This window comes from Neurospora tetrasperma, assembly GCF_000213175.1.
Source record: "Neurospora tetrasperma FGSC 2508 unplaced genomic scaffold NEUTE1scaffold_2, whole genome shotgun sequence".
Taxonomy (NCBI): Eukaryota; Fungi; Ascomycota; class Sordariomycetes; order Sordariales; family Sordariaceae; genus Neurospora; species Neurospora tetrasperma.
In genome coordinates, this window is record NW_009799100.1 from 5560991 (window position 1) to 5577033 (window position 16043).

The 16043-nt window shown below is 53.9% G+C and overlaps 6 protein-coding genes across 6 annotated transcripts; 4 read left to right on the top strand and 2 right to left on the bottom strand.

The window, feature by feature from the left end:
• Positions 1–147: 147 nt before the first annotated feature.
• On the top strand, positions 148–1155 carry NEUTE1DRAFT_145871 (uncharacterized protein; the record flags this gene model as incomplete). Its single annotated transcript, XM_009851873.1, has 1 exon — positions 148–1155. The coding sequence occupies one exon, from the start codon at positions 148–150 to the stop codon at positions 1102–1104; it is 957 nt and encodes a 318-aa protein (XP_009850175.1).
• Positions 1156–1748: 593 nt separating this feature from the next.
• NEUTE1DRAFT_61912 (uncharacterized protein) lies at positions 1749–3591 on the bottom strand (the record flags this gene model as incomplete). The annotated part of the gene is made up of 3 exons (XM_009851874.1): positions 1749–1921; positions 2040–3262; positions 3347–3591. The coding sequence occupies 3 exons, from the start codon at positions 3542–3544 to the stop codon at positions 1756–1758; spliced, it is 1587 nt and encodes a 528-aa protein (XP_009850176.1).
• A 979-nt stretch (positions 3592–4570) lies between these two features.
• NEUTE1DRAFT_129215 (uncharacterized protein) lies at positions 4571–6185 on the top strand (the record flags this gene model as incomplete). Its single annotated transcript, XM_009851875.1, has 2 exons — positions 4571–4629; positions 4692–6185. 2 exons carry the CDS (start codon positions 4571–4573, stop codon positions 6082–6084), a joined length of 1452 nt encoding a protein of 483 aa, XP_009850177.1.
• Positions 6186–6640: 455 nt separating this feature from the next.
• Positions 6641–9715, bottom strand: NEUTE1DRAFT_121681 (uncharacterized protein; the record flags this gene model as incomplete). The annotated part of the gene is made up of 3 exons (XM_009851876.1): positions 6641–6798; positions 6867–9354; positions 9420–9715. The coding sequence occupies 3 exons, from the start codon at positions 9713–9715 to the stop codon at positions 6664–6666; spliced, it is 2919 nt and encodes a 972-aa protein (XP_009850178.1).
• A 1425-nt stretch (positions 9716–11140) lies between these two features.
• NEUTE1DRAFT_80598 (uncharacterized protein) lies at positions 11141–13028 on the top strand (the record flags this gene model as incomplete). Its single annotated transcript, XM_009851877.1, has 3 exons — positions 11141–11403; positions 11466–12814; positions 12923–13028. The coding sequence occupies 2 exons, from the start codon at positions 11141–11143 to the stop codon at positions 12775–12777; spliced, it is 1575 nt and encodes a 524-aa protein (XP_009850179.1).
• Positions 13029–14159: 1131 nt separating this feature from the next.
• On the top strand, positions 14160–15581 carry NEUTE1DRAFT_80599 (uncharacterized protein; the record flags this gene model as incomplete). The annotated part of the gene is made up of 2 exons (XM_009851878.1): positions 14160–14453; positions 14508–15581. The coding sequence occupies 2 exons, from the start codon at positions 14160–14162 to the stop codon at positions 15579–15581; spliced, it is 1368 nt and encodes a 455-aa protein (XP_009850180.1).
• Positions 15582–16043: the final 462 nt, after the last annotated feature.

Genomic DNA, 16043 nt, shown 5'->3' on the forward strand with positions numbered 1-16043 from the left:
TCCGGTACCTCTAGCTTATGAGCTTTGTCCCGCCCGACCGTCTCGCTTCGTTCCTTCGGATATTTCCTTCGGACAACTCTACCACTCGCGTCAGACAGATCTCCAGGTAATCACCGATACCACGGACGCCGAACGCCCGACGCAGCTATGAACAACTCCGACACTTCTCCAGGGGCATCCACCCCACACACCTCTCCAAATTCCACTATAGCCATCCCTACAGGCTCCTCCTCCTCAAAGACAAACACAATCAGCATAGGTCCCAACCGTCGACATACACAACAAGACAGTAGCACAAGTCCCTACGACTCCGACATGGACCTTGCTGTCCACGGTCTACACATAGTCGACTCGTCCCATCTCTATCCCGGGTACAAGCCAAGACAAAGGAACGCTGCCCCCCACTACTTCCATCACGGATCAGCAGATAAGATGTCGTCAACAACAACAACACCATCCCCACCACGATCTCAATATCGACCTCCTCTTTCTTCGATGAACAATTCGTCACATTCAAATTCTTCCTCCCCCTCTGAGAAAGTCCCCAGGAAATGGGGGGTTAGGTCTTACCCGAGTTTGAAGCAACGGGTACGTGAGGAACGGGATGTACGGGATGTACGGAGATCCACAAAGGAGGGAAGAACGAAAGATGCTCGGCTTCAAATTGGGAGTGGGAGGGGATACAATCATGATGAAGATGATAGAGATATTGAGATGGTGGACATGGATGTATCGTCGGGTAGTGGGAGCCATAACTGGAAGGATGCACGTGAATTTGAGAGGGGATACGATGGGGATACCGAGATGGGGGATGTACCGCCGCCGCCACCGCCGCCGCCGTCGTCATCGCATGAGGTAAAGGGGGCAAAGGAGGCAAAGGGGGCAAGTTGTTCTGGAAGTAATGGAAGTAAGGGTGGTTGTCATGGGAGGAGGAGGGTGAGTGAAATGCCGGTGAAGTACGTGCAGACAGAGGGGGGGAATACAGACAAGAGTACTACCTCTACAGGTAGTAAAAAGAGGGCGAGATGCAGTGATCAAATGGATGAAGAAGAGGAAAAGGTAGAACATAAGCGGATGAGGAGCTCGTGTGAGTCTCGTCAGTGACGGGGAGATGAGTTGCTTGATTAAGGTATGGACAGATAGCCTGGGTATAAGTACTGTGGCTGAGAAAAGAGGTTGTGAGGTCCAACGAGCGAAAAGCATATCGAATGAGAGGAGATTTACCATGAACAAGTATGGTTGATACATCTCCTCGAAGATGGGGAGGTGACTGATGAGAACAGTACGACAAATCAGGCAGTGAACCAAGTGAATGAAAATCTGACTGCTTGTTCCTTCTATATAACAATCTTGGGGACAGATTCCGTAGGTAGGTAGGTAGGTATACAAGAAATGAACCCAAATGGTTCTCGGTATCTAGAGTGTAGTTTGTATAATGTACATTGCCATTTGCATCTCGTTTGGGTAAAACTTACAACAACACTGCCCTGTCCGTCTTGGATCTTGGTAGTGTACAGTTCTCTCCACTTCTCTCGCCGTCGTCATGATATATGCCGCCGCCGCCGCCGCCCTCCCAAAACAGAGGCCGCCCAAATCCATTTGAGGTAAACCGATCGATGTGTCGGAGATGTGTCTAGACGTCTAGACGTCTGATTATTTGGCGAGCCCGACTGCTGATAGGTGATTACCCCTGCAGTCCGTTCTCCTCCACCCACCAACGCCGAAACGGGATGATGTTCGGAGCGAAAGACTGCTTTATTCCTTCTTGGTATCGTCCTTCTTTTCGCCATCCTCCTTCTTGGCCTCTTCCGATCCATCCTTTTGCTGATGAGCAGGGTTGGTCAAGTTATGCCACAGCGATTTGAGGAAACCTTCATTCTTGTGGTCCTCAGCAGTGTTATCGGTAGAAGAAGTCCCAGATCTGTTAGACGTGCGTCGAAAAGTTAGCTGGCCATTACCATTGCCAAACGAACCGCAAGACTATCTTATCCAAGAATAGTTGTAATCCAAAGGGGGCCGGGGTGTCTCACGTCGACGACGTCCTGTGAATGTCCATAACGCGCTTGGCCGTCTTGTCGCCCATCTCGTCCGCTAGCATCTCGATGATTGTGCGCTGGTTGGGGCTCAGATACTTGGGCATGTTGACGCGGAACTCGACGCGCAGGTCGCCCTTGGCTCCGCGACGGCCCTTGAGCTTGGGCATGCCCTTGCCCGCCATGGTCATCTTGTCGCCCGTGTTGGTGCCAGTGGCGACACGGACCTTGGCGTCGCCCTCGAGCGTGGGGATGGTGACTTCGCCGCCGAGGATGGCTGTGGTGAGCGGTATCGTTGCCGTGTAGAGGATGTCGGAGCCGTGACGCTGGAACTTGGGGTCGGGCGCAACCCGGACGTGGACGTACAGATCGCCCTGGGTGCCTTGGGCGTTGGGGTTCGACTGTCTGCCTAATGGGGGCGCGTCGCCCTCGCCGCTGATGCGTAGCTTCATGCCGTCCTCGATACCGCCGGGGATATCCACCACCAAGGTCTTGCGCTCCCTCACCACACCGTCGCCCGAGCAGGTCGAGCACTCGGAACCCTTGGGCGTCACCGTGCCGCTGCCGTTGCAGGCGTTGCAGACGGTGCCCATCTGGAAACCGCCCATGACCGTGACGACCTTTTGACCGGAACCGCCGCACGACTTGCACGTGGACCTTTGTGTGCCCTTCTTCAAACCGCTACCGCTACATGTGCCGCATTGCTTCAGAGGCAGGATCGTAATCGTCTTTTTGGTTCCCTTGGCCGCCTCCATGAACGACACCTGCACCTGCACCTCGATATCGTCACCCTCGAAAATCTCCGGCTGGAACGGACCCCGACCGCCGCCACCGCCAAAGGGACCACGGCCACCGCCGGTAAATGCTGAGAAGAGGTCATCGAGGTTGATGTTGGCGCCGAATCCGCCGCGTCCGCCGAAGCCGCTAAAGGGGTGCCCGCCGCCAAACGGTTCACCACCAGGGCCAGTGTGGCCGCCTGCTTCGAAGCCAGCAGCGCCGAACTGGTCGAACTGCTTCCTCTTCTCGGGATCAGATAGGATTTCGTAGGCGGACTGGATCTCGGCAAACTTGTCCTTGGCGTTGGGGTCCTTGTTCGTATCGGGGTGGTACTTCTTGGCTAGGCCGTAGTAGGCCTTTTTGATATCGGATTGCGAGGCGCTCCGGTCAACACCCAGTACGCCGTAGGGGTCGCGAGGTGTAGCAAGCAGGCGGTTGGTGGTGTGGAAGGTCTAGTGATTAAACAGGAGCTGGTCAGCATGTGGATGAATCGAAGTCACGGAGCCAAAGTGAACAAAGACGTCATCAGGACCTACCCTTGGCTTCGAGACAGGCCTTGTTGTCGAAGTGGTGGGTGTGATTGAGCGGCTGGTGCGAGGCCTAGCAACTACAGTAAAGCCAGCAGCAGAAGCCTTTCTTCCGGCACAGGCTCTAAACCTCTGACGACGACATATTTGCGCGGGAGAGAAGTGACGAGCCGGGAGGGCTGCCTTGGGAAGAACGGACGAGTTCATCTTGATCTAGGTAGCTATGGATAGGTAGAGAGGGTTCGGGTTTCGTCGGTAGATGGTGCGGGCCAGTGAGTAGCCAACAGGTTATTTACCGCGACATTAAACAAAGGCGTGTGTGAGAGTGTACAGAACAACAGCCTGAACCGAACACCCGTGTGTGTGTGTTTGGATGGAGAGAATAAAGTGAGGGTCAAGGAAGTTACGAAAGAAGGTCGGATCGTGACCAGGAAACCATGCAGTCAACTTTTTGGCTGCCGGCCGATTCGCCGAATCACAGCCGCCATTGGGCTGTTGGTGCTCGGTCTTGGCATTCAGAGCACTGGAGCTGCTGAAAAGTGGAGAATCCGGGAACCTCGCTGGTCTTCAAAGTGTCTAGAAATCACCACCGCCTTCTTTCTGCCCCACCACACCCATTCGTCGCTGGCCGATGGTGGTTGGGGGTCACCACTATAATCAGTTCCTACATAATTCCCCGTTGTATGAAGCTTCCCGGTTTCCAGCATGAGTCCATTGTGCCGAGTCGAGGGGGAAAAAAAGAAAAAGAACCGAGGATGTCCGAATAGCTCCAATGCAGTCGGGGTCTCCAGGTCTGAGGCGCAGATCAACAAGGCGGGGTCCTCTGGTGTGTGTATAACTGATAAGATAAGGAAAGCCCACTGTAACTCCATCACCACAGTGACGACACACCCTCGATTTGTTTTCTTTCTGCATGTCATCATCACCACCACCAGGCTATGGTAGGCTGTTTGCGCCCAACCACATCTTTGCGCCCTCATTAATTCGCGACAACACGCGCGATAGCCAAACCAAGCCTGCTCACCTGTCTGGTAGCATGTAAAAAGTGTTGCTTCTTTGACCTGTTGTTTTGGCCTTGTTGTCGCAACGAAGCCACAAAGGTTCCCAGCCGGCCCATCGCTCACCATTGTCGACCGACCGCGTGCTCGCGACTCCATCATCCGGTTCTGTCCCACCTGATTTGGCTTTCGATTTCCCGCGTAGCGCTACCAGAAACTCCGAGACACCAACACCATGAACAACCAACAATCACTCGTCGACTACCTAGTCCAACACGAGCCCAGCTTCAGGAAGTGCGTTTTGCCCATTCGGCTGATGCCACCTCGCTCCATGTCAGCTAACCCTCCCTTCACAGAGCCCGTCTCCCAGCCCTATACTCCGATTTCACTACCCTCCGCACTCTCAACCCCGATGGCTACCAGGCCAACATCTCCGCCTGGCGTTCTGCCCTCGCCCACCTCACCCGCTCCGGCTTGGCCCCCGCCCCAAAAGGTTCAACGCCGAACCTCCTCGTCCTCAACTCTGATGAATCCCTCCTGCGCGCTCTCGAGTCCAAAAAGTACGGCCGGCCGTTAGCCTTGGGCACCGTGATTAGGGAAGCACTGGCTGCCAAGGACCTTATACCGCTGCATGACTTCCTCACATCCCCAACGAGCATATACTACCAGCCATGGCTACCATCACCGTGGGCTGTAGCTGGCGGTGTGGCGGGCTGGGCCTTGAAACAACTAGGTGTAGCAGATTGGCTGAGGGGGAACGGGCTACCAAAGGGACAGTACGTGGTGATCGCCAACGTCCAAGAAGCCGGCAAGCAGTTCGCCGCAACCACCGCATCCGCCCTAACAGACAGCCGCTTCGAACGCACCTGGTCCAAAGCCCACTTTCTGCATACGTACAATGAGCAGGTCAAGCTGGAGCAAGGCAGCGAGGGCAAACTCCTCAGCGAAACCGATCTCGACGTATTACTCGTCTTTCTCTCGCGCGACAAGGACCTCATCCTCTACGACGGCTCCACCTTTAAGATCAAGACTCCCTCTGATGAGCAACAAAGCATAACGCCCGAAGACACAACAGTCGCTTCCATCAAGGAACTCATCTCCTCCCTAACGCACCAAACCCACGCCCTAGCGGGCCGCATCTCGGAACTCGACAAGACCGCCCGCCAAGCCGTGCAAGCCAAGAACCGAATCGCAGCCTTGGCAGCCTTGAAACAAAAGAAACTCGCCGAGCAGAGTCTCGAGGGCCGCTACGCAAGTTTAACGCAATTAGAAGCTGTGGCGTCCCAGATCCAACAAGCCAGCGACAGCGTAGCCATGATGAAAATTATGGAAACCTCTTCGCGCGTGCTCGAGTCGCTCAACGAGCAAGTCGGTGGCGTCGATAGAGTCGAGAACCTCACTTCCAAACTCAGAGAGCAGATGGCCGAGGTGGATGAGGTTAATACCATTCTGGCTGAAGCGGGCACGACTGCTGCTGGTGGCGTGGTGGATGAGGAGGAGATTGATGAGGAACTGGAGGAGATGTTGGCGGAGCAGGAGAAGGAGAAGCAAGCCAAGGAGGAGAAGGAGGAGGAAGAGAGGGAGAGGGACAGGGAGAGGGAACGAGAACAAGAGAGGGAGGCGGAGGAACTCAGGAGGAGATTGGAGGCGATTGGGGGTGTGCCGGTTGTGGAGCCGGGGACGGCGGGGAGCAGAAGAGAAAGGGAGATGGAGAGGTTGATGAAGGGTATGTCGATTGATGATGAGTGATGTCTTATGGGGAAAGGGATATAGATACCATGTTTTATTTTAGTAGGCAGTGCTAATTGTTTTGGTAGGTTGATTACGAGTATACCAACTTTGTTTTACCTCGGTCCCTTTTTGACTACGACGACGATTACGAGTTTCACGACTGTTACGATACGGCGTTAATTAATTCCAATCATGATGGATACTGCTTTTACGACTTTCAAAGGGCACATAGAATGCGACTGGGATGAGCGACCAAGGTTTCACGACCAGGACATGATTATGAAGTTATGACAGGGCGTTAGGGGTACTCACTCCATCGCGAGATGCGATAGCTAATGCGCTAGGTAACGGCAACACATTTTAATCCAGTTGATATACGGAAACGACTTAGCAATCAAGCCATCTTTACAGGTAACCAACCATCTATTGCATTCACACAAGACCGTGATATCTTTCCCATCCAGCCTATCAACACAACTCCAAACGCCAGCCAGCCAGGTCTCTCGCTCGCTCTAATCAAGATCCATCTCAAACCAAATCCCATGCTACACTTTTTGTACCCTTTTTTTTTTGTCATCCACTTAATCAAGACATTACTTAGAACTCCTCCACCGCGCAATTAGGATGCAACACATAGACAATGTTGCCCTCTGCCCTTGCCGAGGTACCTTCTCCCGCGGTACCTTCTTCGCCAACAATTCCTTGTCCGCGGATCGCCATGAGGATGTTGTCCTGTTTTGTTGTTTTATCTCATTAGCAGTCGCCCAATATGCAGGAAGAAAAGGGAGACAGAAACATACCTTGACCATCCTCTTCAAAACTTTGCCCACCAACCTCCTCTCCTCGTGATAATCCTCTTCCGTTGCCATCTCCTCCTCCTTCTGCTCCAGGTACCACTCCACCAGCTGCTCGCCTTCGATCCCTTCCCCTGAGCCTTGCGTCTCGTCTTCGGCCACCTTGGAGACGATCAGGTTCACAATGGAAATGTACTTGTCGTACGAAATCGTCTGCTTCTCGCGATGCGCTTGCGAGGGTGCCGCAGACGGCTGTCGGGCAGCTTCACCACCCATGTCGACGTCGCCGTCTCCGTCCATATCGGCCTCTGGCACGCGCGAAGCGGCGGCGGCGGCGGCTTGCAAGGCCTCGGGGGAGTCAGCAGGTGGTTCGGGGACGTCTTCCTCGTCGTCTACTTCGACGTCGTCGTGTTCGACGGAAATGATCGACTGTCTCAAGAGGTGGAACGCCTCATTTACAAAATCGGGCGTGATTTCCTCGACGCAGTTGGCCTTGGCAATGGCTTCGGACAGACGAATCATACTCTCCAGCTGTCTGACGGTGATTCGGTAGCTGTTCTTGCCGATGCCGCCCTGGGCGTCGTCGGCGCGCAGGTCCTTGTAGCGCTGCACGAGGACTTCCTTGGCTTCGTCGGTGAACTCGGGGCGGAAGGTGCGTGCGAAACGGATGTACCGCTGCAGTTGTTCGGTAGAGAACTCAGGCTCGATGGCTTGGTCCCGATTTTGGTGCAGGCCGACAATGTGTTCGGCCAAGTGGCGGTCGACCTGCTCGTTGCACTCGTCGAGAATGACGAAGAATAGATCGAAACGCGACATGATGGGCGCCGACATGTTGATGTTGGCGCGCAGGGTGGTCTTGCGGTTGTAGCGACCTCCGACGGGGTTGGCAGCTGCTAGAATCGAGGTTCTGGCATTAAGCGTAGCCTGAATACCGGCCTTGGCAATGGAAATGGTCTGCTGTTCCATGGCTTCGTGGATGGCGACCTGATCGGCAATATCCATCTTGTCGAACTCGTCGATGCAGCAGATGCCGTTGTCAGCGAGCATGAGGGCACCAGCTTCAATCGTGAATTCACCGGTTTCTTCGTCCTTGACCACGGCAGCCGTAAGACCAGCGGCGGAAGAGGCCTTGCCGGAGGTGTAGACTGCCCGGGGAGCAAAGTTGACGACGTACTTGAGGAATTGGGATTTGGACGTCGAGGGGTCGCCGACGATGCAGATGTTGATGTCGCCACGGAGTGCCATGCCTTCGGCGGTGGTTTTGGAGACACCAGACAAAAGCTGCAAGAGGATGCCCTTCTTGACGACTTCGTGGCCGTAGACCGTGGGTGCCAGAGACTGGACGAGGCGTGCGTAGATGTGGTCGCTGTGCACCATGGCACGGAGGTCTTCCATCTCGGCAGACGTGTAGGAGCTCAGCAGAGCTTCCTGGGCTTCCTTGATGGTCTCAGCTGTTTCGGCCGCCGCGCTGCTGTTGAGGGTACCAACAATGTCCATCAGAAGGGCATCACCAGAAGCACCGATTGCCGACACATCAGGCGTGACCATGCAAGCAAGAAACGCCAAACGGTAGGTAAGATCGCGTACACCCAGAGCCTTGAGACCAGAAACACCACTGCCACCGGCATCCGCACCCCGATCATCACGCACCGACACATTCCTCACACCCGGCAGACCCAATTGACTGACATCCGGCACCACGATCAGCGCACCCGTAAAGATACACTTCTCGCCAGCCTTGGCGCGATCCACCAGTTCGCCGCGCAAAATCACATCCATTGTCCTGGGCATGCTTCCCGTGGGAATCTCGCTACTGTTTTCCTGCACGCGCACCTTTTGCCAATCCACAAAGGTGCTCTGCCTGATGTCCAGCTGCCATGATGTGCGGTTCTGGCACGTCAAGTTGGGACACTGCGTCGGTTCGGTGTATCGGAACGTCTGCTCGACATTGGGAACGACGGCGTAGCAGGCCTGGCAGACAAAGGTGGCCAGAGCCAACTCGGGCCGGACCTCGGAGGTGCGTGTGACGGTGCCGCTAATGGCAAGAAGCTGGCCGACGTTGCGGGCGCGCATGGAGCGCACGCGCGAGACGAGGGGCAGGTTGTAGAAGGCAATGGCAAAGAGCTTGTCGGTTTGTTGGTTGGGGTTCTTGATGCCAAAGTCGGACTGGCTCGCGTTGGCGCCTCGTGTGCTGGCGGCTGTCGTGGAGTGGGCGCTGGATGCCGTGGGCTGGCGATGTTCGTTAAAGTATTGGGGTTCGTGAGCGGCGATTCGGCTATGGAGGGCGGCTGTGAGGAAGGGAAGGAAGCGGTAGTACGAGTTGGTAATGGCCTCGGCAAGGGTGCCGTCTTGCCATGAGGCGACGTGCTTGTAGTCGACGTAGAAGGTGGATAACGAGTAGGTCCTCATGCCGTGGATCTGGGCGACGTAGTACTTGTCTGTCGTGACTGCGCTCGAGGTTGGTTGGCCGGACGAGGTGGGTGTTTCGACGTAGCTGGCGCCGGTGTCAGCAAGTACACTAAGTAGTACATGTTTGGCTGGTTTCTTGGATATTCATACCCGTCAATGAAGGCCTCAAAGGCTCTCTGGACCATGACACCAATCCTATCCTGAACCCTGGGAATGTCGGCAATGTTCTGAGGCCTCGAGCGGACGGGGACCTGATCATCAGCGAACCCTTCCTCGCCCTCATCTTCGCTGGCCGCTCCGAGGCTTTCTGAGGGAGGACCTCGTGGGCGAGCTGAAGAGGAACTGGGATGACCATTCCGCGCCCTGGGAGTTGCTCCTCCTCGCGAAGCAATTCCGTCCGACATCATGAAGCCAGCATCGCTGGAGTGTGCCATTGGTGTTGCCATTGTGATCTGGTGTTGATGTGGTCCACCTGGGTATCAAGGAGAGTTGGTGGAGATTGGAGGTTGTCGAGGTCAAAAATCAAGTAGAGGTCAATGAAAGCCCAGGGGACCAAGGACTCGTCAGTGGATGGAGGGGAGACTGTGACGAGGGGAGGGGAACTGAGTCCTCCCTGTCAAGAAAACACGATAAAACACGCGCCAGAAAAGCTGAAGCGCGCCAAGACCAGGAAGCTGGCGCGCACAAGTGGGGCCATCTTTAATGGCTTCGCTAGTGGGATATAGACGGGCTAACTGCATATTACCCGCCTTGGACTCCAAGAATTCAACCTCTAGGTTGTATCGCTGAAAGCAATACACTTGCTGTAACGAAGCATCGCCATTCGACTCTGCCTTGTTCGTACGACGACCCAACTTGCCCTACGAAGGATTCAGCCTCCTGGTAGAAGTTGTCTATCATGATTCTAGTGATTCCAGGTCTTTCGTGCTGAAAAAGACCTTATGCTATCTTCTCACAATCATTTTCATCCATTTGAAAAAGTCCTCCAGCAAGATGCTCCTTCCTCCCAAACCGTTGCAAAATGGGTGATGCTCCTTCCATCCATTGAACAACTTCTTGCGTGTATCAACCAAGCACAATTTTCTCGAGCTGACGCCCTCTTCTGTCACTCTTCATCAAGTGCCACACAATTGTCGTCGCTCCCTCGGTTCCTCGAATGCAGTGTTCCCTCCCACATCAGCCAAACTGTCAATCGCTCTCGTCCAATTCCTCAGCCTTCGGTGACATCCATCAACCAGCATTGCCATGGCATTTTGCCATTAGAGCCGGCCAGCTGCCAGGCCAAGTACGTGATGGTCACCTATAACACCCAGATTATGTATGTCAGACAAGGTACAACACAAGAAGATGAGTAAGTGAGGTCGAACCAGTCAGAAGTGGTCCGACCATGCTCGGTCCCAAACTCCAACATCCCCGAGACCTACAGGCTGCAGTGTCACCACAGCTTCATCTGGGCTGATAGGCTTTAGCCGAGAGCATGCCACCCATTTACTACCCGGAGACAGGAAAGTCGCCCGGATCTGTCAGCGGCCAAGAAGACCATGTCCTTGCTTCGGCTTGCTTGACGTGATGACCTTCTGCAATCTGGTATCCGCCTTCCCCTCCCCCCGATCAGATCTCTGGGCTGAAACACCATGTGGGTGTGCAGCGTGGCAGCGAACCTGATCTATCTTTGGCATTACCCCCCTTCCTGGACGTCTCAGCTTCTTCTACCCTTCCACAAACCAACATCAACGTCAGGTCAGATAGTCTTTGACATCAGAATGACTTGACAAGCGAAACAAAGACACTCTCAGCTGACTCGGCCAAACAAAGCTTTGTGTCAGAGAAGATCGTACCTGGGCTCGCATCCAGTCAGCCAAAAGCCCAAGATGAACAGCAACACAGATTTCACTCAGCTATGGCATCGCCATCTGGCCAACCTCCGCCATGACTTCTCGGCTGGAGCTGTTGACAACGTTCGTGTACAAGCTTCGCCTTCGGAGACGGCAAGGAACGTGGATAGAAGAGGAGACAGTGAAGCTACGCCCAGGGGCGCTGATCATCATGATATCCAAGCGACGTCGCTTTCCGTTGGACTTGAATGGGATGGAGACATGGAGATGGTTATTGGTGCTTTGCAGGAGCTTGAGGTGTAAGTTCGGTCAACCTGACATCTGATCCCAAGATAAAACGGCTAACGGAGATCTGCAACAGTCAAAGCCCTATAACCGCCACCGAAGCCCTCAGCCCCGATTCACCGTGGTTCAGAGACCCTCGTCTCCGCCGTGATGCCGATGGTGATAGGGATATAGAGATTGAGACTGTGGCGTCGTCACCTCAAAATTCGAGCTGGTCGAGGACCGTAGCGCCTCCGAAAGGACAACGAGCCCGTTTATCTTTGCAACTGCAACCACCGAAAAGCCCGGTCAGCCTCTACACGTCTGCGCCTGCTGAGGGACTTGATACAAATGCTAGAGCACGGACAGACTGGTACAGAGATCATGCAACACTCCTCTCACATTCTCAGCAGTTATACGAGACTTACTCGGCTTATCCAGCATCACCAGCCTTCACCACCCCTCGACCTGAACCCGAGACCGAACCACCAGAACCAAAAACCAGGTTCAGCTCCACCTTCTCGCCCTCCCAGCGCAGTCGCTACGCACAGCTAGCCGAAGAAGTCAACGTCTTGATCCTCAGCTGGGCTACGACAACCACAACAATAACCGCCAAGCAACAAGGGCCAATCAAACTCAGTTCAAGTCGGCAAGGGATCAATACCTCCACAGATTCTGTCCGAAACTGCTTCAAACGACTCGGATATCGGGTTCAATGCCGACTGATTCCCGAGGACTATCCCACTGCGGCTGTGGAGACCATTCTGGCCAAGTTTCTCGCGGACTCTGACATGAGTCAGGAGAGGAAGAAGTTGCTAGTCATTTACTATGCTGGGGGAGCGGGCATGGTTGGAGGAAGGATGATGTTTGCGAATGCGATTGGCTCGAGTCATTTCTTTTGGGAGGACATTCGCGAGCCCATCATGTCGAGTGAGGGTGACGTCTTGCTCATCCTTGACTGTCATCACTCTATGAGGTCGAATGGGAGCACAAAAGCAGAAGATCAACTGATGGTCGACCCGGGCCTGGCATCTTCACCCTCCGTCAAGCAACTCTTGGGCACCTACGTTCCTGTTCCCTTGCCCCGAACAGAAACTCCCAACAACAGCTCGAATGGAGGCACATCACGAACAACGCAAATGACCCAAATCCTTTGCAGAATCCTGGACAGCGCCCACGCTAGAGGAGACGGCAAGATATCAGTGCAGAGGTTGTGCTCGTGCATGAAAAGTGAGTTGCGACAGGACGGAACGGAACTGGATCAAATGGTGTTTGTTACGCAGTTGGGGGGAAGACACTTGATGGATATCGAGTTGCCTGTGTTGTCTGCCGGCATCGATATCGGCGTTAGAGGTGGCAATGACGTCGGCGGCGGTGTATCGCGGGGTATGGGAGTCCTCCGAAGTTGATATCACCGGGGAAGCATTCAACTACACCTCAACTTGGGTAAGTTTAGTCCCATTCGAGAGTTTCTCCTATCCCTGGGGCAATCACACACAGGCAGCTAGCGTGTCTGCCTGATCATCTCTCCCTCCAATCGCTGACTTTGGATAGTCTTCCGTCTAGTATGGGTGTTGGTGATGGAGAAGCAATAACCTGGCCTAGTCTCCGGCACAGGTGTGATATATCCCTGAGAGCTGAAGACTAAAACTCCAATGACACCCAATCGCTTCCCCTTTTGGAGATTTTCGGCATTTGCTAGCGTGTGCTCCATATTCCTTATTCCCGAAGCGGTAAACCGATGGAACATACGACATGGAGATTTTCGAATTAGACCATGTCGATCGACTTCCGCCTCACCAAAGGACGTTCTCATCACTTCTTCGTCACACGTCTCCATCGTGGGAAGCGTGTTTTCAGCGTGGCATGGGAGCGCCTGCGTGGATCCTGCAAGGAGCACTGAGATTCCATTATGTTCGGTTTTCCATCAGGGAATGTGAACGTGCTACATTAGATCCCGAAGTGAACCCCAGCTACCCGCACGCTCAGGGTTTGTAATTGGCAACAATGACAGACATTGTCTTTGCAGGACTCCACTGGATTAAGGGGTCTTCAGCTGTCAAACTCGAAACCTCACCTTCTCCATCAACATCGCCGTCATAGCCAACGACACTACGGGCTTGTGTCCGAGCCCACGTGCCGAGGCTGCCGCGAATAGCGTCAAGGTGATGAGCCTCAAGACGTGCCTCATGGCCACCCTCGTTTCTTCTTTTGTGCGGGGCTAGCCGTTTCCACCATTGTGCGGCCGAAAGATGGACGATAAGGCATTGCATCTGTCACATTTGTTGATGCCTATGGGTGTATGGATTTGTCAAGCACTCTAACCTCACTCGCCCCCGCTTTTCCTGGATCAACCCGTCTTCAGCTTGGCGATGCTGGTCAGTCTCTGGCTTCAGTTACCATGTCCACCCATCTAGGATAATGCTCGGCACGAGGACATCGCGATGTAGATGGAGCGTTGTTCACATCCACTCGCTTCTGTAAAGTCGCAAATCAGAGCAGGCTGGGTTCTGGATTATCATGGTCGACATTGTGGACACCATCCAAGGGCTCAGCCTTTAGGCTCATCACAGACACACATGACACTAGTAGCTGTTGGGGCGTGATACTGTCAGCTTGCAGCTTGAAGGTCAAGGTTGTGATATGGAAAATTGAAAAGGAACAAGAGAATGACGAGACGTGTGCAAGGAAAAGATATAAGACCGCTGTCTTTCTCCCCTCAACAGCTTCAGGACACCATCATCAACCTCATCGTTCCCTTCTAGCAGCATTCCACATTCTGCAACTCATCATGGCCCCCTCTATTCAGGAGCTTTACCATGACTTCGTGGGCAATGATGTACCCAACGCGAAGCACAGAAGATCATCCTCATCCTTCGACCCCAACGACATCTCCATCAACGCTCGTCCATGTGACCTGGGTCGTGTTTCCGGCCTCATCGATGACATTGCCTCGTACAACTGGGGCGACATTGACTTTTCTCAAGACCGAAATGCCCGTATCTCCTTGCTGTCCAAGGCTCGATCTTTGATCGCGGCCCTTGAGACCCCAAGAGAGACTTTGCTGAGGCATATTGGTGCCGAGGTATGGCCACTACGTGTCCTAATTTAGTCAAAACACCACTAACCGACATTGCAGACCTCCAATTTCTACACCATCGTTATCGGCATCGAAACCAACCTCTTCCACGAAATGGCCAAGGACAACGGCTCTCCCAAAACCGCCACCCGTCTTGCCGAAGCCATCTCCTTCGACCCGGATCTCCTCCGGCGCATCCTCCGCCACCTGGCCTCCATGAACCACATTATCCAAACCGGCGAAGACGAGTACCGCCCCAACAATTTCTCCAAAGCCCTTACCACCTCACCCATTGCCGGCTCTTACCAGTTCTATCGGAACATTTGCCTTCCCTCCATGATCAACCTACACAAGTGGCTCAAGACCAAATCCTACCAATCCCCCACAACCACCATCGACAACCCCTTCACGTTCGGGCACCAGACTTCCCAGACCTTCTTTGAGGTGATTGGTTCAACTGCAAAGAATACCGAGCACTTTAACGATCACATGGTCGCCTACTGCCAGGGCCAACCAGCATGGTGCTCCAATAGCGTCTACCCAGCCGCCGACCGTCTTATCTCGGGCTTTGATGCCTCTCCCCAGCCAGACGGTTCTGACCCAGTGATGCTGGTAGACATTGGCGGTAACGTCGGCCACGATCTCCAGACTTTTGTTTCCCATTACCCTTCCCACCCAGGCCGGCTGGTGCTACAAGACCTCCCCTCCGTCATTGCTGTCGCTCCCCCGTCTCTCACTTCCCCTCTTCCCAACGGGAAGTACGTCCAGCTTCAAGAACACGACTTCTTCACACCCCAACCCGTCGTCGGTGCACGAGCGTACTACCTCCATCACATCATGCACGATTGGCCGGACGACAAGTGCGTTTCCATCTTGAGTCAGATCAAGAAGGCGATGAAGCCGGGGTATTCGCGGCTGTTGATTAACGAGCAGGTCATACCAGAGAAGAAGGCAAGCTGGGAGGCGACATATCTGGATTTGTACATGATGGTGCTGTTTGGGGCTAGGGAGCGGACGGAAAAGGAGTGGCTGCGGCTGTTGGAGGATGGATGTGGATTGAAGGTGTTGGGTATGTATGGACCGGGAGGAGGAGTGGAGGGGATCATTGAGTGTGAGGTTGCATTGGAGGAGTAGTTCATGAGGTATGAGGTATGAGGTATGATAAATGGCTGTTGGGGGAAAAGATGATCAAAATGCAGGGAGAAAGGATAGTGTTTTATCTCAAACCTGCGTATTAGTCTGGGAATCTGTTGGGGCTGCATTTGAATCAGTCCGTTTAGCTCAACTTTCTACAACCCAGTGGGAAACTCCTTCATGTTGTTATGGCCATCAACAAAGTCCCATTGCGCCTCTTCAAAGTGTCTCGGACAAGCTGAGAAGATATTTGGCACAGGCGAAAGGAAAAAAAAAGAACAGCAGTAAACCCAAACCCTTGATAGGGAGCGAAGACGGCAAAAAACGATCCACCCAGGGGTCGAACCTGGAACCTCCTGATTCGTAGTCAGACGCTCTGCCATTGAGCCAGCGGACCTTGAATTTGATGAATAAGCGATTCAAGCGATCAGTTTAAGTTTAGAGAATACAGAATGTTGAAAA